Source organism: Hyperoodon ampullatus (genome assembly GCF_949752795.1).
Source record: "Hyperoodon ampullatus genome assembly, chromosome: 5".
Taxonomy (NCBI): domain Eukaryota; kingdom Metazoa; phylum Chordata; class Mammalia; order Artiodactyla; family Ziphiidae; genus Hyperoodon; species Hyperoodon ampullatus.
Window position 1 is genome coordinate 134,451,298 of NC_136918.1, and position 23,689 is coordinate 134,474,986.

At 51.0% G+C, this 23,689-nt stretch overlaps 1 protein-coding gene across 1 annotated transcript; it reads left to right on the forward strand.

The window, feature by feature from the left end:
- Positions 1-22,162: 22,162 nt before the first annotated feature.
- OLIG1 (oligodendrocyte transcription factor 1) lies at positions 22,163-22,978 on the forward strand (the record flags this gene model as incomplete). Its single annotated transcript, XM_079704807.1, has 1 exon — positions 22,163-22,978. The coding sequence occupies one exon, from the start codon at positions 22,163-22,165 to the stop codon at positions 22,976-22,978; it is 816 nt and encodes a 271-aa protein (XP_079560933.1).
- Between the last annotated feature and the right edge of the window lie 711 nt (positions 22,979-23,689).

The window sequence follows — 23,689 nt, forward strand, 5'->3', positions numbered from 1 at the left end:
CAGGCTCCTGCTATATGCAGATAAAGGCAACGCAAGTGCAAGCTCTCCCAAGGACCTGTGGCCTCAGCCGGCCCCAGCATGCCCAGCCCGCATTCACCGATTGGTTCCAGTTTATTAACAGCCTATGAACTTCTCATCGGCTCCTGGACTGGTCAGAACTGTCACCTGCAACTGCCAGGCCAGAGCCCCCTCTCCGGCTCCTGGGAAACTGGGCGGGTCCAGCTCTGCTGCGCCGGATGCACCGTCGGCTTTCCACACAAAGAATCATGTACTTAGGGAGTTGCAAACTTCAAGAGTGGAAAAGCAGATCAACTCGGAGGCAGTTCCAGACAGGAAGGCCACCCCATGCGGAGCAAGCAACTCTAAGCTAACCTAGACTTGGCGAATTTTAAAAGCAACTTAAATTCTTAACAATGTCAATGTTTAAATATCACTTCAACGTTGGACCGAGAGATGATCATACTAAGTGAAGTAAGTCAGACGGAGAAAGACAAATATTACATGATATCGCTTAGATGTGGAATCTAAAAACAATACAAATGAACTTATTTATGAAACAGAGACAGACTCACAGACAGAAAACAAACTTATGGTTACCAAAAGGGAGGGGGGGTGGGGAGGGATAAATTAGGGGCTTGGGATTAATAGATACACACGACCATACAGAAAGTAGAGAAACAACAGGGATTCACTATATAGCACAGGGAACTGTATTCAATATCTGATGATAACCTGTAATGGAAAAGAATCTGAAAAGAATATATATATATAAAAGCTGAATCACTTTGCTGTACACCTGAAACTAACACAATACTGTAAATCGACTGTAGTTTAATAAAAAGAAGAAAAAAATATATATCACTTCAAACTAACGAGAATAAGGGGCTGTACCAAGTGGGTGCAATTCAGCCCATGACTCATCTTCTCCTTGGAAAAGGTAGAAAATGAAAATGGGGGACAGAAACCAGAACGTCCCTTCGTCCCCGGTGGCGTTTGTCTCCTGTGTCCATCTCGTGACCGTGGTCCTCCATCCCGCTCTCAGAACCGAGTCTTATTTCTTTCAGCTGAAAAACTATCTTACGCTGCGTATTGGTTTCCTAGAGCTGCCATAGCAAAGTACCACAAACTGAGTGGCTTAAACAACAGAAATTTACTTTCTCACAGGCCTGGAGGCTGCAAGTCTGAGATCAAGGTGTCCTCAAGGCTGGTTCCTTCTGAGGTTGTGAGGGAGCATCTGTTCCAGGCTTGGAGATGGTCATCTTCTTCCTGTGTCTTCACATCGTCTTCCCTCTATGTCTGTCTGTCTCTAAGTCCCCCCTTTTATGAGGACACGGTCATATTGCATTAAGGCCCATTGTAATGGCCCAATTTTAACTTGATTACCTCTGTAAAGCCCCTGTTTCCACATACGGTCACATTCCGAGGTCCTGAGGGTTAGGAATTCCATATATCCTTTTCTTTCTTTCTTTTTTTTTTTTTTTGGGGTACAGGGGCCTCTCACTGCTGTGGCCTCTCCCGTTGCGCGCGCAGGTTCCGCGACCATAGCTCACGGGCCTAGTTGCTCCACGGCACGTGGGATCTTCCCGGACCGGGGCACGAACCCATGTCCCCTGCATTGGCAGGCGGACTCTCAACCACTGTGCCACCAAGGAAGCCCCATATATCCTTTTTGACAGACACAATTCAATCCATAACACACAGTTTAAGGGACATAACAAGAAAGCACCATTTACTCTAATCCCAATTCCAGAATGATGAAATATTGGGGTTGTGGACATTGTGAAATACAAAACTCTGATTTCCCATCAGCTGCCAAAGAACAGCCACCATGGCGAGCTGATCTTGTTGGTGCCTGGCCAAGTATCCACAATGACCTCTATGGTAACTGCGAAATAAATCAATTTCCAACAGAGAGGGGCACCCTTTGTTTTCGTCCCCTACTGTTCCATAGGGGCTACTCTGGTGGAACTTGACTTTCTAAGAACATGGCAGTTCTATTTTGAAAGGTCGGATCTTGAAAAGCCCTGATGGAGGAGTAAGTAGACCCCAGAGATGTGATGACCGGAGGTCACCCAGCCGGTAGTGGTAGAATGAAGACTGTAGTCCAGGGCCCCGAAGGCCAGCAAGGTACTCTAGTGAGGGGACAGGGGAGAGGTAGCACCAACTCCTCCGATGGCTCCACAAAACAGTGGGAAGGCTTGATGCCTGCCTGTGCGGGCCACCCTTCAGTTGAGCCCCCCGGAGTCTGGGGAGCTCCTTCCTGGTCGGCCTTGGCAGGATGACTCTCCTCTTTTAGGAAAGGGTCTCGGGAGTCCAGGAATCCCCAGTATGGATCTCTAAACAAAGGCACATTGTCAATCAGCATTAGGGCAACGCTGCCAATAGCCGGACGGCTGTGGAATTAAGGTACCAAGGACACAGGTGCGCCTGCGTCAGCTGAGAGTTGATGCTCTAATTCCGAGTTAGTAGTATAGAGAAGAGCTGAGCTCTTGGAGTGAGGCAGATCCTGGTTCGAATCCCAGCACCACCACCTACCTGTTGTGTACCTGGCACCCACTACTCAAACTTGACTTCTTCTGGAAAATTCCTACCTCTCCCAGTCGCCATAAGGATGAGCATTGATCATGTATATTCATTCCTTGATAACAAGCCAACATAGAACTGACCTTGAAAAGGGTCCTTTTTATTCAGCTATTCTTCCTGGACAGAAATGGAGTGGTTGTACGGTGGATGCAGGGATAGGATGCCGTTTTTACACAGATTAGAATAAAACTTTATTTTCATCTTATCCAAAGTTCTTTCAGAGAATGAATAAAGAGGAAGCAGCTGTCAAGAGGGCTGTGTGGAGGATACGTTTTCCTTCCCCAAGGCATCAGTTGATTCCACTCCCACAGGCTATGAACTGTCAGAATATATCGACAAGAATAGTTTAAGAAGCCAGCTGCAGTGACTCCAGTGAGCTCCCCATCCGCATCCATTGTAAACAGCCGCTCTCCTTGGTCAAAGGAAAATAGGTGGAATGTCAATACATGTACCTATTTCTATTGAGAAGATTCTGGCAAATTAAATCATTAGCCTAGAAGAAACCTCAGTGTGTAATGAGGATTTGGCGTTCCATTTGTGACAACACAAATCTCTTCCAAGGGGCAGGTCCCTCTGGATGCTTCTGTTGATGTTTCCCATAACTGTTACCTCTGTGAGGTCAGCAGGGTGGGTTACCATTGCTCCAATTTTGCAGGGGAAGAGATCAAGGCCGACGGGGTCAAGAGATTCCTAGGATCACACGGCAGATCCAAGACCGAGACCAGGAATAGTCCTCTCCACTGTTCCAGACTGTTCCAGACTGTTCCAGACTGTACCAGACCATTCAACACTATTCCATGCAGTTCTACACTGTTACTCACTGTCTCAGTTGTACCTTGGGACCCAAAGCAGGGAAACTTGAATAACTGTGCCACTCGCTCACTCTTTTTCAGCATATTCCAAATGTCTAAGAGATTTGTAGAGCCATTTTATCTTTGCTGTTAGTAAGGGTGACCTCCCTCTGATCATTTTTAACCTCATTAATGTCTCCGGATCTCTTAGACACAAGGAAGCTGGGTGGCCCCCTACATGAGGTTATTTCAGAGTTACCTGAAGGTCCTCCATCAACTCACCTCCCAAATAATAATTTCCCAACTTCTTTTATTTTTATTTATTTATTTATTTATTTTGCGGTACGCAGGCCTCTCACTGTTGTGGCCTCTCCCGTTGTGGAGCACAGGCTCCGGACGCGCAAGCTCAGCGGCCATGGCTCACGGGCCCAGCCGCTCCGTGGCATGTGGGATCTTCCCGGACCGGGGCACGAACCCGCGTCCCCTGCATCGGCAAGCGGACTCTCAACCACTGCGCCACCAGGGAAGACCCCAACTTCTTATTTCCTTGTTTATCTCAGATATCCATAGAGCTGAAATGCAAATTTTTGTAGGAAAAAAAATATTCAATACAAGTCTCCTCATCAGTCATTTATTTCCCTCTGTGTGAGCCAGCTGATTAGAGATGTATAAGACAGAAAGACCCCGCAGAGATCACAGTGCAAACCCTCATTTCACAGATGTGGAAACAGAGGTCCAGAGGGGTCACAGGCAGGACACAGCTGGTGACAGTCTCTTCACTTTGAGTTTGGTGCCAGTTCCAGAAAACAAAGCTCCTCCCTGGGCCTCTTTCTAGGAACAGGTGTGGGAGCCCAGGGCACAGGGCCCCAGCTGTGGCCAAGGAGCCACCCTTTGTCCCCGGGGCTGGCATATACCGCTACAAGAGTGAGTCTGCCTGGGGGCCAGGCCGGCTGGGACCAAATCACTCCCCTGAGCCTCAGTTTCCCCACCCGAGGAAGAAGGAATCATAATAACGACACCACCAGCCTCACAGGGCTATGGGATGAAATGAGGCTGTCTGGGTGAAAAGCTTAGAACAGGGCCTGGTGGGAGCCAACCACTCAGCAAATGTGTTTACTCATACCCTCCACCCACCCACCTGACTCAGAACTTTCTAGCAATAGAAGTTGGCATTTAAATTAAATCTCCATTCTCAGACACCCTGGGTTCCCCGAAACAAACCACGGCAAAGAGGGGAAGATTTTCTTCTCCTGGCTGATCTCTCTCCATCCATTCATGTCTGGGCAGAGGCCACCAATATCCTCGGCGGTCCTGGCCACCCTGGGGGTCTGGCCCTGTTCTGCTGGGAAACCAATGGTCCTGGTGGCTCTGGGAAGGTGGGCTGTCCTGTAGGCCATCAGCGACCAGACATGTCCCTGAAGATGGGGCGATCCTTGGCCTCCTGAAGGACTTACAGTCTGGCCAGCAACAGCCTCCAGCCCTCTGCCCACAGCTCCGCTCCCAGAACAGCAGGGGGCCCAAGCCCTGCCGCTTCCCCTTTATGGATCAACAAGCTCCCTGGTAATTCCCTACTTAAGTGTGTGCGGTTAGCCGTTGATAATAATGTCTTCTCCGCTGGAAGACCCGCCCCCCCTGAATTTCCCTCACATTTTCAGGTGACCAACTGCCACAGGACTCAAGTCTGTGAGTTCCAGCTCTGCCCCTGGGATTCTAACAGGGTAATAAAAGCAAGATGCAAGAAGTGTTATTCGTATGACCTTAATTTTGTGACGTAAACAACGGCCCCTACGAATCCCAGCACATATGGTTCAACTACATTGATACACACCGAAGCATATTAGAGCTTAGATGATTTGACATGGGATAGATTCCATTAAGTCACAATAGACATTGGGTCACTTAGACAAAAGAGAATTGGAGTTTTGTCTACTGTCTTATCAGGATGACCGATAATCATCAAATGACACACTCGCGGTGCAGGGTAATCTGATGGCCCCCGCGTACAGCCTGAGATGCTAGCTCCGTTAAAACAGACACAAAACAGAACACTGAGGTCCAGCGCCAGCTCCTCTGAGGGCTCTCCCTGCCCCCGCTGCCCGAGCTGCACCTCAGTCCCATGGGTCTGTCTGCCTTCCTCTCCCCTGCCTTGTCCCTCTCTGTACACTCAGAACCAAGGGCCGCCCAGCCCAGGGCAGGCCCTCCATACTCTTGTTGAGTGAAGGGCATCTTGAGTCGTGGTGGACAAGGCTTGGGGATGGATGGTCTTTGCAGAGACAGGTGCTGGGTACTGAGAGCCCAGACCTCCCCTCCCACCTCCCCATCCCCCCAGGAGAGGCTGGAAGCAGGAGAAGAGACCCCCATCTTCTTCCTCTGTTCACACCTTAGCCCTACTCATGAGTCTTCTGTTCATCCCCGCTCAGCAGCAGAGACCAGTTTAAAACATTTAAACCACATTTAAATAATGTTAGAAGCCCAAGGACACCAGAAAGAAAAAAAGGAAATAAACAGAATAGAGTTAATCATATGCAACTTGGGTTCTATGATATGGTTCCATGCTGGCCGCCCTGGTGGTGGAGACCATCTTTCTTCTCCTTCCAGGAGCTCCTTCCACCCACTGAGACCTCTCAACACCTAAGGGAATGGGGGAGGAGGGCTCTCCTGCCTGCCTGTCTGAGGCCACTTCTGGGTCCTAGTGTCATGCCTAAGAAGCAACTTCCCCAGAAGACTGAGAATGGCAAGGTAACCCCCTTCAGGGGGGATTCCTCCAGGGTTGTGGCCTTACCCTGTGGTTTCCATGAGACAAGCACAACAGAATATAACACGAGGAGCCCAACAGTCACCAAAAAAAATACTGTCAAACTCAAGTCAGGCAGTGGAGGGTCTGCTGCAGGACTGGGGCACCTTCCCTCACTGAGTGCCACTGAGAGGCAGATATGCACCCAAGACAAAGAGGGAGGCTGACCCCACAGGGGCGAGAGCCCTGAAAGGCTGCAACTGCTTCCCTCAGGGCAACCAGGGTGGTAGGAGGTTCCTGGGGGCAGAGTTAAGAAAAGAGGAGGCTGGGCTTCCCTGGTGACGCAGTGGTTGAGAGTCCGCCGATGCAGGCGACATGGGTTCGTGCCCTGGTCCAGGAGGATCCCACATGCCGTGGAGTGGCTGGGCCCGTGAGCCCTGGCTGCTGAGTCTGTGCGTCCGGAGCCTGTGCTCCACAACGGGAGAGGCCACAACAGTGAGAGGCCCGCGTACCGCCAAAAAAAAAAAAAGAAGAGAAAAGGAGGAGGCTACACAAGCAGGCTTTGTGGAGCACATGGGGCGGGAGAGAGCAGAGAAGTTCCAGACAATTTCTGCAGCTGTCTGGGACATGGCAGCCCACAGCCACCCCAGGCTCTGTTCCCTCGGCTCAGAAGGCCTCCTCTCCTCTGCAGTTCCTGCTCTATCAGAACTCCATCCTCATTTGGTCACTTATTACCTCCTTTTCTTCTTTGGCAACAGAACCTTGGTTTTATGAAGGGTCACAATGGGCTGAGACATATGATTACATTCCCCCATATTCCTTGCAGCTAAGTATAGCCACACAATTAATAAGTTCTGGTTAATAAGACCCAAGTGGAGATATTAACTCAGCCTTCAGGGAAAGCAATGTAAAGGATGCTGATGTAGCTAATGTAAAGGAAGTTGGTATGCTTTTTTACCTTCTGTCATTCCTTTTTCCTACCACTTGGAATGGAGGCCTAATGGCTGGAGCTCCAGCAGCCATCTGGAGAGGGAGGTGATCTTGAGGATGGAAGCCAAATGTTAAGATAGTAGAGCAAAAAGCTAGAGGGACTCACCGTAGCAGCCTTGGCATTGCCAATCCTCAGATTTCCTTTACAAGAGAGGAAAAAATCTATCTTGTTTTAGCTACTGTTATCTTGTGTTTTCCATCTTATGCAGGTAAACCTAATACTGATACACCTGGCCCATTCCACATCCTCTGCCCAAAGGGATGAGAGCTCTTCTCGTTGTATGTGGTCAGGCGTGGGTCAGGCCCCTGGAAACATTTTTCCTAGTTAGGAAATGCAGACAAGAATTATGCACAAACTCTTGTGGGCTTGCAGCTGTTTCGACGATATACTGTGGTAGCAAAACTATCTCCAAATGTAGTGGCTTGAAACCACCATTTTATTATTTCTCAAGATCCTGAGGGTTAGCAATTTATTCTCAGCCACCCAGGAGCACTGGCAATGGACGCACATGGATGGCACCATCCAGCCAAGGATGGAAAATGCTCTCTGGCACAAAAGTGAACAAAAGCAGTTTGCAGCATGAAAGCAATTGCTTAAGCCTGCTAACAGCCCAGGGGGAAGTCCAAAATGAGAAATGGGAGGCTCTCTAGTCTCCTGCCTCTCTGTGGGACTTATACGGGTCCAGAAGAGGAAAAGAGAATGTGTGACTGCCTTCACGGCAGGCTGGAGTCGACCTACCACAGGATTTGGCATCCAGTGATAAACGGAGGCTGGCTGCAGATGGGCACTGGCTGTCTGAGGCTGTACGGTAACCCAGGAAACTGAGAAGAGAGAGAACAGGGGTCAGTTACTATATCCACTGTGGATGTTCAGTTTCCCAAAATTCGCAAAGGTATCTATAAAAAGATGTATGGCAAGATCTCTGTTTATACAGCAAAACAGTCTGAAGGTGATAAAGGAACATGATGGCTGGGACCCATCCATTCATTTATTCATTCATTCATTTAACAAGTACTTATCCAGGACTTTATATGTCCAGGCACAGTCCTGAAAACAAAAATATTTACATTATAAAATATTCATAATATAAATTGGAACAGGAAAGAAAACGAAGCTCACAGGTAAAGGGGTGATGGTCACCGTGTGGTTACGGGGTCAGCGGGGAGAAGAAATTGGCAAAAGTGTGAACACCGGCAAGGTGATCCCAGGAGAGGAAGCTACAAGAGCAATGGAGCGGAGGCGGGGCAAGGCTGGGTGTCGCAGGAAGGTCCACAGGGCTTGGGGGTTGGGGGGTGGGACATGGAGGAACAGCAGGACCAGGGGTCGAGAGGCAGGTTGACCCCACGGAGTGCCAGGCCTCTCTCTCCCTGGGGCCCTCTGGCACAAGTGCAGGGCTTCAAACATGGCAGCCGGATCCAAAAACACCAAAGCTCAAGGGCAGAATTGGGTGGAGCCTTTGGGCCCTTGGATTTCATTCTAAGTGCGTTGGGAAGCCTCCAAAAGCTTCTTTTTTTAAAAATAAATTTATTTATTTATTTATTTTTGGCTGTGATGGGTCTTCGTTGCTGCGCGTGGGCTTTTCTCTAGTTGTGGCGAGCGGGGGCTACTCTTCCTTGCGGTTGCTCGGGCTTCTCATTGCGGTGGCTTCTCTTCTTGCTGAGCACGGGCTCTAAGCATGTGAGCTTCAGTAGTTGTGGCACACGGGCTCAATAGTTGTGGCTCGCGGGCTCTAGAGCGCAGGCTCAGTAGTTGTGGCGCACGGGCTTAGTTGCTCCGCGGCATGTGGGATCTTCCCAGACCAGGGCTGTAGCCCGTGTCCCCTGTATTGGCAGGTGGATTCTTAACCACTGCACCACCAGGGAAGCCCCTCCAAAAGCTTTTGAGTGAGAAGGACTGACCTGACCTGTTTAATTTTGTTAAGAATTGGGGGCTGGAGTGGTCTTGTCTTGCATTCATTGGAAGAAGCTTCGGTGTTAGTCATTTGTCCAGAAAAAAAGTAAAAACTGAACAGTCAGGTTGGCTTCTAACATCGTGGGGCTCAGGAGGAAGAGTGGAAAGGCTCAAGGCCTGCGTCCCATCCCGCCCCTCTCCCCAGCCCCACTCCGTCCTGCACTGCAGGCCTCATGCACAGCCATGGAAGGAGGGCAAGCTCTGGCGGGGGACACAGGCCCTTAGCCCCGGACACTCTTCTCCCCATGGGGAGGGACACAGTCAGAGCAAGACCCAAGCAGGGCCCCTAAAGTGTGGGCATGGGGCAGGCTGCCTGAGTCTTAGCATCCAGACCATGACCTCAGGGAACTGGGAGCATGAAGGTTTGACTGTCAGGCTGTAATCTGGGTGATCAATTAATTCCCCAACAGACAGCATCTCCTACTGAATACAGAGACTCCCACAGATGTGAAGCCACAGTGTAGCCTCCGTGTGGGGAGATATTTCGAACACCCATACAACACCCCAGCAGAAGGAACAGGGAGCAGCATGGTGAATGGTGGGCCCAGAATCCCACCCAGAGGCGCTTGGTCATGGCCGAGAACCTATCTTCGGTACAATCCTCTTTCGTTGATTTTAGAAGAAGCTGGGTTTTGAGGCCACATGGTTTGAGACCCACCCCAGGACGCCTCTCACCCTTGCCCCCTTCCACCTCTCTAAGGCCAGTTGCCTAACAACATAAAAGAGACAGGTAGGAATAGCCAGGAAGGTTGCTAGGTACGAGGACAGGCAGGAGGGGACATTAAGGGAAAGTGGGCCCGAGCATAGGAAGCACCCACAGAGTGGACACAGTTTGGGGTGTTGCTTGGCTCCCTTTCTTGGGACTAGAGTTGGCATCTCTTATTCGTGTAATAAAATAAACAGAGTTTTATTCACCAGGAGTCCTGTTGGGGCAGGTGCGGCATTTGGCTAGAAGACCATTTGCAAGGGTCTGCTCAGATGAAAAGTATATCGGAAGAAGGTGAGTTCTGTTAACAGGAGGGCAGGGGGATGGGTTCGTGCTGAACGACTCTGTGTCATGATGGGGTGAGGAGTCAGAGAGGGGGACGGGAAAGAGAACAGAAATTAAAATCGGTAGTAGAGGGGCTTCCCTGGTGGTGCAGTGGTTGAGAGTCCACCTGCCGATGCAGGGGACGCGGGTTCGTGCCCCAGTCCGGGAAGATCCCACATGCCGCGGAGCGGCTGGGCCCGTGAGCCATGGCCGCTGAGCCTGCGCGTCCGGAGCCTGTGCTCCACAACGGGAGAGGCCACAGCAGTAAGAGGCCCGCGTACCGCAAAAAGAAAAAAAAAAAATCGGTAGTAGATGCTGGCGAGAAGTGGCCGGTGGGGAGTCTGGGCTGTGTGCTGTTAAGGGTGATGTGTACAGTGCAAACTCAGAGGCCCGGGAACAGCTCCTGAAGCCACACTATTGTGGTGGCCTGGAAACAGCCTACAGGGAAGGGGTGACAAAGAACAACTGCACCCCAGAGGGTATCCCGGGGCCCCTGGAGCAGCAGCAGCAAGTCCCTCTGCTCCCACTATAGTCAGAGAAAGCAGGAGCAGCCGTGGAGGAGACCAGGAAGAAGCCCAGCTGGCTGGAGCCACGCCCAGCACAGGAGACCACAGAAGCTACTGTCTTGATCTGGGCTGGTACTCACAGCACTGCTTTCCCGGTCCCTGCTACTCTCAGCACCCCAGGATTTTAGACCTGAAGACTGGTAGCTGCCTCAATTCTTCCCTTGGATAAAGGGTACGCGAATCCCACTTTTTTGATGAGTGGTCAAGTATCTGAAAATGCAGGCAAGTCCCTGCTTTATGAAAGCAAGTGAAAACTTGCCCTAAATGCCCCCCATCACTTTAAATGGATCCACTGTTAAAAGTGGGAAGAATCAAGTGAGTTAATGATGGCGTTTTCGCTCTCCTCGAGCGTCATTACCCACAATATAATACTTCCTGTCTCCTCATTTGCACACAAGCAGCTGCCATGTGCCAGGGAAATAAAAGTCATAATAGGGGATGAAGGAGCGTGGAATTGGCCCTGACCTTAGTCTCCACCCAATGTAGGAAGCAGTGCCAGTTGCCACAGCTACACGCATTTCCCTCCCATTGGCGTGGGGAGCTGATGGAGGCCAAGGCCACCCTGGGGAGATTCTAGAATATTCTGGCAACCCAAAGACCATTAGGCTAGACAGGGTCCCATCCTGGTGACCAAGAGCTCATCATTCTACACACTTCCTGGGAGGCTTTCTCTGATAGAAGAACCACTTGTCTCCAACCCTGTCTGCATGTTAACATGTATGAACATCGAAGCAAGAGGCACCATGTGAAAGAAGCAGAAGAATTCCTCCCTGTCTTAGTGTGAGCTCCGCACCCAGTGAGACTCGGCTGGCCTCAACCTTCTCCGGGTCTCGGTTTCCTCGCCTGCAAAACAGGCAGCTTCCCTCCTAGCCTCATAGAGACACCATAAGGCTCAATGAGATGACAGATGTGAAAACGGTTAACAAAAAATAAGGGCAAGGGTGTCCTTGGGCAGGTCACGTGGCCTTCCCAGCTGGTTAGAACCGGCCACGTGGCCACGGGTGCAGGACACCTGCCCGCACGCCCTCAGCTTCGGCAGCATCCCGCACAGAGCTTGCTCGCTCACCTCCACAGTGCCCTGCTGGGCCACCTTGGGTTCTGACATTTCTGAAAATATGTTTTGGACTAATTGACAGATCAGAGGAAGGCAGTATACTGGTGTCTCAGTCCTTCTACGAACTGCCTTTAAAAATAGAAGATTGCGAAGAGGGCTTCCCTGGTGGCGCAGTGGTTGAGAGTCAGCCTGCCGATGCAGGGGATGCGGGTTCGTGCCCCGGTCTGGGAGGATCCCACGTGCCGCGGAGCAGCTGGGCCTGTGAGCCTGTGCGTCCGGAGCCTGTGCTCCGCAACGGGAGAGGCCACAGCAGTGAGAGGCCCGCGTACAGAAAAAAAAAAAAAAAAAGAAGATTGTGGAGGGAGGGTGTGTGTCACCACGGCTGTGGTTGGTGTTCTCCCTATCTGCTCCTCCTCCGCCCACCGCCCTCCTGGCTTGCCTTGCTCACCCTGTTCCCATCCTCCATTCCAGCCCCCACGGCCTGTTCCCCGCCCTCCTGTCCCACAGCTCTGCCTGTCCCCTTCTCAAGCCCCGGTCCTCCAGGCCTGCCTCCTTACCAAACCCTCCTCCAAGAGGCCTCGGCTGTAAGGTCCTGCTTCCTGTTCTAAACACTTAAAGCCTCGTCATCCTCAAAAGCAGGATCCTCGGACCAGCAGTGTCAGCATCACCTGGGCACTGACGACAGAGAAGCAGCTCAGCATCTCAGGCTCTACCCTGGCTCCTGGACACGGTCGCTGCACTTAACAAGATCCTGGTGCTGCAGGTGTTCTGAGCCCCAGCAGCTCCGGTTCCCTCCCAGCTCATGCATGCCCTGTAACCTGACACTGCTAGTCAGGTGTTCAGATGTGTCTACCCCATGCCCACAAGTGGGTTACACGTTACTAGCAGGCAGGGAGCCTGCACTTTCTCAAGGGCCTGGCACAGCGCTCTGCACATAGTGAGCACGCAGCGAACTCGGCCAGTCCGTCTAGATTCGGCCTCTGCACTCATTCATTCAAGTATTCACTGAACACCTAGTAGCGAGGGGCCCAGCCCTGCTCAGGGCACTGGGGTACATACAGCAGAGAACACCACTCCCGTGCAGCCTCCCATCTTGAGTGGGAGCAAACAGACCTGTATAAATACATGGGCAAGTAAGTGACCGGGCCATTCTAGCTGCTGGTAAGCGCCACGAAGAAAAGAAAGCAGGGAGGGGTGAGAGTGGGACGGGCGGGAAGGGGGCTCCACTAGGGTGGGTGGTCTGAGAAGGCCTCTTGAGGGGGTCATAACTGCACCAACAACTCAATGGTAAGGAGACCTGGGCAGAGGCTTCCAGCAGAGGGAACAGTGGAGGGCACGGGCCCCAGAGGATGGGCTTGGTCCACGTTCCGGCTCCCGTTCTCTCTCCCTGCCCCGTTCCAGGCAATCACACACCCTCTGCATCTCATCTGTCCAACCGCACCCTCTTGGAGCTGGAAAAACCCCAGGTCTCAGGTCCAGCCATCTGTATCTGTTCACCTCCCCAATGTGCATCGCTGGTCATTTCTTCATTCTTTTCTCCAAAGCCAACTTTGCTCTTTCTCTAAACATAGTTGAGAAGCCAAGGAACAGGCATGAGGAAAGAGGGCTTCTTCGAAAAACATTCTTCTTAAATCAGTTTCATTTTCCTAGATGGGACCAGGTGAGGCCATCATGGCCCTCGCTACATGCAAAGTGTGGTCCTCCAACTCAGCTGGGAGCTTCTTAGAAATACAGAACCTCAGGCCCCACCCCGACCTACTGAACCAGAATCTGTACTTAGCAAGACCTCCAGGTAATCTGACGTGGGGCAGAGTTCTGCCTCCATTCTCCACTATCTCTAGAAACCTCCAAACGAGGTTTAGAACAGCTAATCTTTAGGTTTATGTCTAGAACAGCTAACATTACTGTGAACCATACACCCATCTAATTCTCACTTTAAAAAGTACCTGTGACCCTCCTACATTGTTGCTGGGAATGTAAATTGGTACAGCTACTATGGAGAACAGTATGGAGCTACCATATGATCCAGCAATCCCACTCCTGGGCATATATCCGGAGAAAACCATAATTCAAAAAGATACATGCACTCCAATGTTGACTGCAGCACTATCTACAATAGCCAAGACACGGAAACAACCTAAATGCCCCTCGCTGGATGAACAGATAAAGAAGACGTGGTACCTATATACAGTGGAATATTACTCAGCCATAAAAAAGGATGAAATAATGCCATTTTCAGCGACATGGATGGATCTAGAGATTGTCATACTGAGTGAAGTAAGTCAGACAGAGAAAGACAAATATCATATGATATCACTTATATCTGGAATCTAAAAAAATGGTACAAATGAACTTATTTACAAAACAGAAACAGAGTCACAGATGTAGAAACAAACGTATGATTACCAAGGGGGAAAAGGGGGGATGAATTGGGAGATCAGGATTGACATATACATACTACTATATATAAAATACATAACTAATAAGAACTTACTAAATAGCACAGGGAACTCTACTCAATATTCAGTAATGGCCTATATGGGAAAAGAATCTACACCTGAAACTAACACAACATTGTAAATCAACTCTACTCCAATAAAAATTAATTTTAAAAAAGTACCTGTGAGGTAGATGTAAGTAAAATTATCAGCTTCATTTTGCAGATGAATTAACTGAGGCCCAGGGAGGTTAAGTAAGCTGCCCAATTTCATAAGCTTGTAAGTGACAGGCTGAGTTGGAGCCCCAGTGGCCCGACTATATAGAGAGCCTGCCCACCGACCGCCTCACCACTTTATGGAGTGGTGCTGCTCGGACTGCTGTAACAAAGTACCACATACTGGGCGGCTGAAACAGCACAAAGGTAGTGCCTCCCGGTTCTGGAGGCTGGAAGTCCAAGATCAAGGTGTCAGCAGGGCTGGTTCCTTCTGAGGACCGTGAAGAAGGATCTGTTCCATCCTTCTCTCCCAGCTTCTGGTAATTGGCTGGCAATCTCTGGCATCCCTTGGCTTGTAGGAGCATCACCAGATCTCTGCTTACATTTCACCTGGCATCCTTCCTGCCAATATCTGTGTCCAAATTTCACCCCCCCCTTTTTTTTAAGGATCAGTCATATTGGATTAAAGCCCACCCTAATAGCCTCAGTTTAACTAATTACATCTGCAATGAGCCTATATCCAAAGGTCACAGTCTGAGGTACTGGAGGTGAGGATTTCAATGTGAATTTAGAGGGACACAATTAGTCCATGACAGAGGTTAATAAAACAGTTGTAACAGCTAACATTCTGCTGTGCAGAGTGCCTTAAGGGTATCAACTCACCCAGTCCTCTCCACGGAACTTCTATCTAAGTTCTATTTTCATCTTTGTTTTGCAGATGGAGGGAACTGGGTCACTGACAGGTAACGTCTCTTGTCCTAAGTCACACAAGGAGCTAGGATTCAAACCCAGGTTGTCTGGCCTCGAAGTCTGCACTACAGTTGTCTTAATATATTGTACGATTATACTGAGGTCCTGTTTATATAGCTTCTTTAGCAAGTTGTTGATGGATTTTGGTTCAGTGTGTTCAGGAAAGTGTCTCTGAAGCAGAGCCCTGTGGGTGGAGAGTCCCTGGTGTTCAGCAAGAACAGGGACAGAAGGGGCTAGAAAACCCCATATCCTTGGTGCAGAGAAAGCAGGCACTTAACTGGGACATCACCTCAGTCTGAATGAACACCATAAAATAAGTGTCCTTCCATGGTGCCTGGCATGTAGTCAGTATTCAATAATATTAGCTACTGATATCATTTTACTAAGCAGCTACTATGTGCCAGGCTCTGGGCTAGGCACCTTCCTCATAGTTCCTTCTAATCTGTATAACAGCCCTAGGAGAGAAATACTATTATTCCCATTTTATAGATGAGGAAACTGAGGCTCAAATGAGTCTTGCGGAGGCTACAGGCTAGCTCCTATCCACCATCCAGGCATCAGGACTCTGCTTTGTAAGACATAAATAGGCTGAGCCTTTGAGCAGAAAAGCCTCAGAATATTCCAGCGGAGGAGATTTGCATGTTTAACGTGGATCGTCTTCACTGGAGTTAATATTTCCAGGTCAGAGCGCCTTCAGGAGAGAACGGAGGTGGCCTCCCAGCTCCAGTCTCCTTAACTGCACCCTGGGAAGTCTCCACACTGCCTTTCTTTCTCCCCTCGGTGGTCTAATCTGGAGTCAGATCCAGCCGCTGGCTCTTGCAGACGGAGAAGGACTGCAAGCCAACAGGAAAACAACAGGTGAGTTCTGAACAGTCCCCTTCTGTGCCTCGGGCAGCGTGTCTGCCTGGGCAACCGCGGGGCCACACTGACTTCCAGAACCTTCTGTCTCTGCAGGTGTTTTAGGAACTTGGCCTCAGCGCTTCAGTGACCCATATTTTATTACCTTTCAGGTTTCTATAATTCATCATTCACTCCTTTCTGAAAACCTAGAATGAAAGTTTAGCAGCTCAGTGCCCCGGCCTCTCTCCATTCTCTCCCCAAACACATCGGCCTGTTTGTTCCCTTTCATCCGCACTCTTCCTGTTGCATTCTGTCCGTTCAATGGGGAAAGAGTGAAACCGGATGGCTGGACCCAGTGCGGGGAAATGACTTCAGAGCCACCTTTGTTTCCCTCATTCCTTTGAGCACACTTGGCCCTGCGTCTCTATGAAAGGGCTTGTTTGAACCATTTGGAACATCTAGCAAGCGGGAGATGCTGTGGCCAGAATCGCTCACATCTTTTCAGGCTGCCTGAGACTCTGGGTGAAACTGCCAAATTTTTGCAACAAAACTAACCATGACATTGGACATTGTGTTATAAATTAGCCACAGCCTTCCAAGCAAATTGTCTCTTTTCATTGTGTCAGCGTAAGCCTTTGGGACATTTGGCTTCAGCTACTGACTTTGGGGAGACTCAGAGAATATTTTTGTTCAGTCCCAAACCAACCCTTCAGACACCAAGCTGCATGTGCTACGTATCTTAATTCACAGTTATTCTTATCGTACTTACTCAGAGGATCCCTGTTAGTTATATTCCATTTCTCTGCCTAAAATTCTGCCAATAGGCTTTTAAGTTTTGATGTGGCAGGAAATATCTCCATTCATCTTTAAAACAAAAAGATGTACTTCTCTTTTTCTAGGCTTTCCACAATGATTATTTGAAATTTCTTTTAAGGAAGAGTTCTTTGCAGATCTACAGTGAGAGGTATTAAAATCTGTTATGATAGAGCTCTAGGTGACGTGTAGAATTTCAGCATTTGGTACTCACAGAAGCAGTGAAAAATTTCTGTTTCTGTTACATCACCCTGGGTTTCAAAAGGAGAAAAAAAAAGAAGGCATCTATCCATCAGCTTGAGTTATGTCACCAATAGCCAAATCAAGCTTTTGTTATTAAAAGGAAATCTGAAAAAATCCTCAGATGCTATCTAATTTCTTTTCTTACTTTTAACTTTTTTCTACAGAAAAGGTGGCATGGGATGAATCTGGACTCAGAAATAATTTTTAAGTAGTAAACTTTATTAAAATCAGGTCCAAATGACCTTTATTAAAAATAAAACAGGGGACTTCCCTGGTGGTCCAGTGGTTAAGACTTTGTGCTTCTACTGCAGGGGATGCGGGTTGGATCCCTGGTTGGGGAAGATCCCACATGCTGTATGGTGCAGCCAAAATAAATAAGTAAGATAAAATAGAATAAAACTTCTTATAACATGTGTAAAACACATCCACTAGATTTGATCATCTGTAGTGTTTTAACCAGAAGAGAGACCACCGCGTTGTGCCGCCTTTGCCCTTCCACAGTGGTCACAATCACAAAGCTTTAAAATAACATCGTAAGTAACTATTAACATCGTGTCAGGGCATGACAACTCGATGAACTTGCACTCCCTTTTGAAAATGAACAAAATGCATATTCTTTCTTATTTTCCCAGCAGGAATCTTTATTTTTTATTTTTTTAAATTTATTATTATTTTTTTAAGATGTTGGGGGTAGGAGTTTATTAATTAATTTATTTATTTTTGCTGTGTTGGGTCTTCGTTTCTGTGCGAGGGCTTTCTCTAGTTGTGGCAAGCGGGGGCCACTCTTCATCGCCGTGCGCGGGCCTCTCACTGTTGTGGCCTCTCCCGTTGCGGAGCACAGGCTCCAGACGCGCAGGCTCAGTAGTCGTGGCTCACGGGCCCAGACGCTCCGTGGCATGTGGGATCCTCCCGGACTGGGGCACGAACCCGCGTCCCCTGCATCGGTAGGCGGACTCCCAACTGCTGCGCCACCAGGGAAGCCCAGGAATCTATATTTAATCTGAACTGTTTTGAACTATGACTGAGTCTGTTCAGATGGCCCCCAAGTGACAGAGGACCAAATGTGTCTAAGGAGTTCTGCTCCACCCAGGAACACTTACCAAAGGGAAAGTCACCTCCTCCTCCCCATCTTCTCTCTCTACTCTCCTCTACCCAGAAAGGAGCTCAGTGCCCCTCTCTCTGCAGCTCCTTCCCCGTCTTCTGTGTTCCAGGCAGAGTTACGTGTGGATGGGATGGGGGAAGCCGATATAGGGCGAACATTAGATGGGGCGGCCACTTCTCCTAGCGATAGTGTAAATTTCAACACCTCTTGGGTAATGGACACTTTCCAGAGAATTTTGCTCTTCTTAGAAGAAAGCAACGCTTCAAAGTGAACTCTGTTCTTTCATGACAGGTCTAAACTCCAGCCAGTTTCAATAGGACATTTTAGCCAAGATGACCTTTTACACTTAGCTGGCTTTCTGCAAGAGGACAGTCTCTTCAGGGACAACAGGGGGCTTTGCAGCCTGTCTGTTCTTACGGAGGGGGTGGACGGTGCTGTTCACTCACCAAGGCATCGGGGCCCCATTGTCTGTCACTGCAACAGTTCCAGCTTCTCCATCCAAAGCAGGGGTGGGCGGCAGGGTTGGGGGAACAGGCAGGAGAGGTTTTAGGTTTCTATGAAAGAAAAAGGAAGCCTGACACACCTACCTCCTTGGGGTGAAAGGAGTCACTAACACACACACACACACACAACCCCTTTAGGCAGAGACAAGAGTGGTTGTTATGGTGGATGCAAGTTTCTCCCCAAGAATGTCCTGTACGTGGGAGGCCACGGCAGCTGTCCCCCTTGAGCCGGCCCACGGGGCCCCTGCCAGGGGCTATAATGGCTTGCTGGCCCTTGCCAGCTGTCACACTTTGCATGCCGCTGGAGCTCCGGTCCAGCAGAAGGGGCATCCAAGTCACCAGCATCAACAGGCGCCAAATCCTGTGCCCATGCTGGGCCCACACGGCCACCTGGAGCCCTCTTCTGGGGCTCACCCGAGAGCACTTTAACACACACTGACCAGAGTGTCCTGGGCTGGGGAAGGGAGTTCTCCTTCCCCAAGACAGAGATTTGGGTAGGTTAAGGGATAAAGAGAAACATCAGGGACACCTCCAGTAAAGAGGGGCCCTTCTGGAGGGAAGAGCAACGTGTGTGTTTCCATCTCTGATTCCCGGGGCACCCCTGCCTATGGAGGGGGATGTTTAGGCCACTGTCCCAGGTCGAGCTTCTGTCTTTCTCGTTCACTTCCCCTTCCTGCTGGCAGAGGAAGGCCCCCGGGAACACCACCTTGGATGTGGGAGGAGGAGGAAGCCAGAGGGTGAGGTGTCTGGGGTCTACCCCAATCTGGCACCTCAGCTACAGGACAGAGGGGTCCTCAGGGTGAGGGCGAGCTTTGCCAGAGGGGGCTGTGCAGGATTCATGGAGGTTGGATCCTGGGAGCTGCCTCTTCTAGGACATGCCTGAAACCCACCAACTCCCCAGTACTGGCTTGGCATAGGCTGCTCCCTCCATCCATCCTTTCACCCCGTCCCCAACCATCCCCATCGTGGCCCCCTCCTCAGCTTCCTGGAGGCCTGGTCCAGCTGGAGAGAATTCTGGAAGCTGGCCACCCATGGGGCAGCTCTGCCTGTCCTGTCTGAAGGCACATTATCAACCCCAGAAACCCACCACCCTCCCACCCTCTGGGAGCCTCAGTTTCACCATCTATGGCAGGGTTTTTTCTAATGCCCAGCTCATACGGTTCCTGTGAAAATCAGATGCAAGTGTCTGTTGAAATGCTTTGGGAAACAGGATGCTTTAACAAAAGGGGGAATGATTAGTGAGGTCTTAAAACTTGAAACTTTCAAGGTGATTTCCTTGGTGTCTCTCCTTCCTGCCCCTTACAGTTCTGCTTGGAGACTTAGGTCCTTCCTGCTGAGGTCTCTTCCTCTCTCCCTAAGTGAGTCCCCCAGCCTGCTAGGGGGTCCTACCAGGCCCCTTCCCTCTCTATGAAACCTAGGGGAACCTCTTGGATTAAAGCACTGTTGGGAGTTTGTACATTTCAGGGATGAATCTGTGAGCTAGTAGAGATTTCACACCAATTCTTAGACACCCGCAGGACACACAGTTGTTTTAAAGTTTTGGGAGGATGAAGAAATGAACAAATGATTCCCACCCTCAAAACAATCACAACCCAACGCAGAGATGTCCTCCACATAACACCATCTAGGCTACAGGAAAAATGATATCAATGGTCTCCTGAGCGTGATGAGACGAAGAAGATGAGAAATCACCAAGACTCTAAGCAGAAAGTAATGTTGGAGCTGAACCTGAGGCCTGGGCTGGATGTTATCGGCAAAGCTGGAGGTCAGAAGCAGAGATCAGAGTGAGCCTGTGGGGAGAATGTTGGGGGAAGAAAACGGAACAAAGCAGCCCTGAAATCAGCAAGCATGGCCAGTGGGCTCTGAGAGCTGAAATCAGTCCCCATTATGAGAGGCCCTTCAACAGCCTCCCTCTTCTTACACCAAAGGGGACCGTGGTAGAGAAGCTCATTTTCTTTAAGTTACTGTCAACGTCAGCACTGTCCAGTAGAACTCTCTGTGATGATGAAATGATCTCTGTGCCGTCTGATAGATGGCCACTATAGCCACTACTAAGCACTTGAAGCAATGCTGGTGCAACCAAGGAACGAAACTTATAACTTGATTTTATTGTAAATAATTAAATTTTAACAGGCACAGGTAGCTGGTGGCTACTGTATTGGATGGTAGAGGTTCAGATACCAAAAGGTTCTCTTTCCCATGCCATTTGGCCATGGGATAATGACAAGCTGTAACAGTATGCCCTGGTGTTGGGATAGAAGACTTCCAGGGTCACTGAGTAATCTCTACTTTATTTGGGGAAGAGAAAAGTTCAGTTCCACCCCGAACAGATATGAGTGTGTGGGTGGGTTGTTGTTTTTGGATTTTGTTGTTGTTGTTGTTGTTTTTTCCCGCTAAAAGGCCAATTTCTACGTGAGTTTTTACTTAAGCAAGAGTCGAGTCGCTGACAGAATGAATACGTGTCTCTTTGGGGAAGGAAAAAAATCCCACCCCCAGAGCTCCTTAGTCCTTAAAGACCTTTTAATCAGAGAGAGGGAAGAGGGAGAGGCTGGGAGTAACCATTCTAATGCTACTGGTCCTTGAGCCCAGAAATTTAGTTCTCAAACCTCGCAGGAAATCACGTATTTTAAAAAAACCTGTTACAACCATGCTCATAGCGGCATTATTCACAATGGCCAAAAGGTGGAAGCAAACCAAGTGTCCATCTGTAGAGACCTGGATAAACAAAACGAGGTATATACATATAATGGAATATTATTCAGCCTTAAAAAGAAACAAAATCCTGACACATGCTAAAGCATAAATGAACATTGAGGACATTATGCTAAACGAAAGAAGCTGGCCACTAGAAGATAAATACAATATGATTCCACTTATATGAGACACCTAGAGTAGCCGGATTCATAGAAGAATAATGGTTGCCAGGAGTAGCAGGGAGGATGGGGAATTGTTTAATGAGGGACAGAGTTTTAGTTTTGCAAGATGAAGAGTTCTGCGGGTTGGATGCACAACAATGCACTTAACACTACTGAACTGTACACTAATAAACGGTTAAGATGGTACATTAAGTTATGCGTATTTGACCACAATTTAAAACAAACCAATATGCATATGTATCCCAAAAAGTAGAGGCAGAGGGCAGAAGGAGGTAGGCACAGGAGTTTTAGCCTCACCATGCCACCAGTCCTCCAAGAACAGCCGCACTCCACCCGAAAAGGCGCGTCCCTCCCTCCTTCCCTCCCTCCCGGAGGCCTGTCCTGTGATTCTCCATGGGGCGCTCACAATAACGTCCTTAAGCGGTGCCAGCGGTACCTCCGCGCCGGCCTGAGGAGCGGGTGGCCAATGAGCACGCGCCTGCGCCGGACCTCGCGCCCCCATTGGCTGCGCCCAGCAGCCCGCGACCCCTCAGGTTCCCAAGCCGGGTTTAAAGGGGTTGGGCGCGGGCTACTGCCCTGCCATCCGCTCCCCGCGCGCAGGTCTGCGGGGAGGGGCGGCCTGCTGAAAGGTCCACCCCGGGGCGTTCCTGAAGGGCGCTTCGGCCCTCCCCACCGTCCCCCAGATGTATTATGCGGTTTCCCAGGCGCGCGTGAACGTGGCCCCTGCGACCATGCTGCGGCCACAGCGGCCGGGAGACGTGCAGCTCGGGGCCTCCCTCTATGAGCTCGTGGGCTACCGGCAGCCGCCTTCCTCCTCCTCTTCCGCCACTTCCTCCTCCTCCTCCTCCACGACGGCCCCCCTTCTCCCCAAGGCGGCGCGCGAGAAGCCGGAGGCGCCCGCCGAGCCGCCGGGCACGGGATCCGGGCCGGGCGCGCACGCGGGCGGCGGCTCCCGGGCAGACGCCAAGGAGGAGCAGCAACAGCAGCTGCGGCGCAAGATCAACAGCCGAGAGCGGAAGCGCATGCAGGACCTGAACCTGGCCATGGACGCGCTGCGCGAGGTCATCCTGCCCTACTCGGCGGCGCACTGCCAGGGTGCACCGGGCCGCAAGCTCTCCAAGATCGCCACGCTGCTGCTCGCCCGCAACTACATCCTGCTGCTGGGCAGTTCGCTGCAGGAGCTGCGCCGCGCGCTCGGCGAGGGCGCGGGACCCGCTGCACCGCGCCTGCTGCTGGCCGGCCTGCCTCTGCTCGCCGCAGCTCCGGGCTCGGTGCTGCTGGCGCCCGGCGCCGTGGGGCCGCCCGACGCGCTGCGCCCGGCCAAGTACCTGTCGCTGGCGCTCGATGAGCCGCCGTGCGGCCAGTTTGCGCTCCCCGGCGGCGGCCCGGGCGGCGGCGCGGGCAGCCCCGGCCTTTGCACCTGCGCCGTCTGCAAGTTCCCGCACCTCGTCCCGGCAGGCCTGGGCCTGGCCGCGGTGCAGGCGCAGTTCTCCAAGTGAGGGCTGGCCCGGGCCCGGGGCGCGACCTCGGCCTGGCCTCCCGCCGCCCAGCTTCTGCGCGTCCCCGCGCCCTGCGCCCCGCGAGAGCAGGGCCGAGCAAAGAGGGCATTTCGAACTTTCTCGCCCAGAGAAAGGGACTGTTGGGCGTCCCCTCCCCGCCCCCACCCCGGGGAAATTAAAGTGACCCGAGCGGATGTTCGATAGAGCGTCGGGGCTGTTTGGGGTTCTGGGTGGATTCCAGCTGCTTTGCGCAGCAAGTGCGCATTCTCACTGCCACTGTCACCCAGCGCTTGTCTCTCCCGGCTCCTGGAGTCGTGCGCTTCGCAGGGGGTGATGTGGACTTCAGGGCGCCAGGCTAGCCCAGGGTGCGGCGGCAGGCCAGGCCCGAGGGGACCAAGAGGCTGCACTCGGAGGGCGGGGGCGGGGGAGAAGTGGCGGTGTTTTCTTCTCCTCGGCCAGAGGTCATAGGCGCCCTTGTTCCCAGCAAACAGCCCCTGTTAGAGGTGGCTGCTCGACCCCAGAAAGCCGAGAGAGACCACTTAGTCGGTGCAGAAGGTCTCGGGCGTAGCAGACGGACCGACCCTCTGCGGCTGGACGGTTGGCATCGCGGTGCCACGGGAGGGGGCGATGACAGTTCCCGGGTCGATGGGTGTGCTGGGTTGGGAAGTCCGCTTTCGTACCCCGACGATTACAGTGCAGCTTTTGGTAATC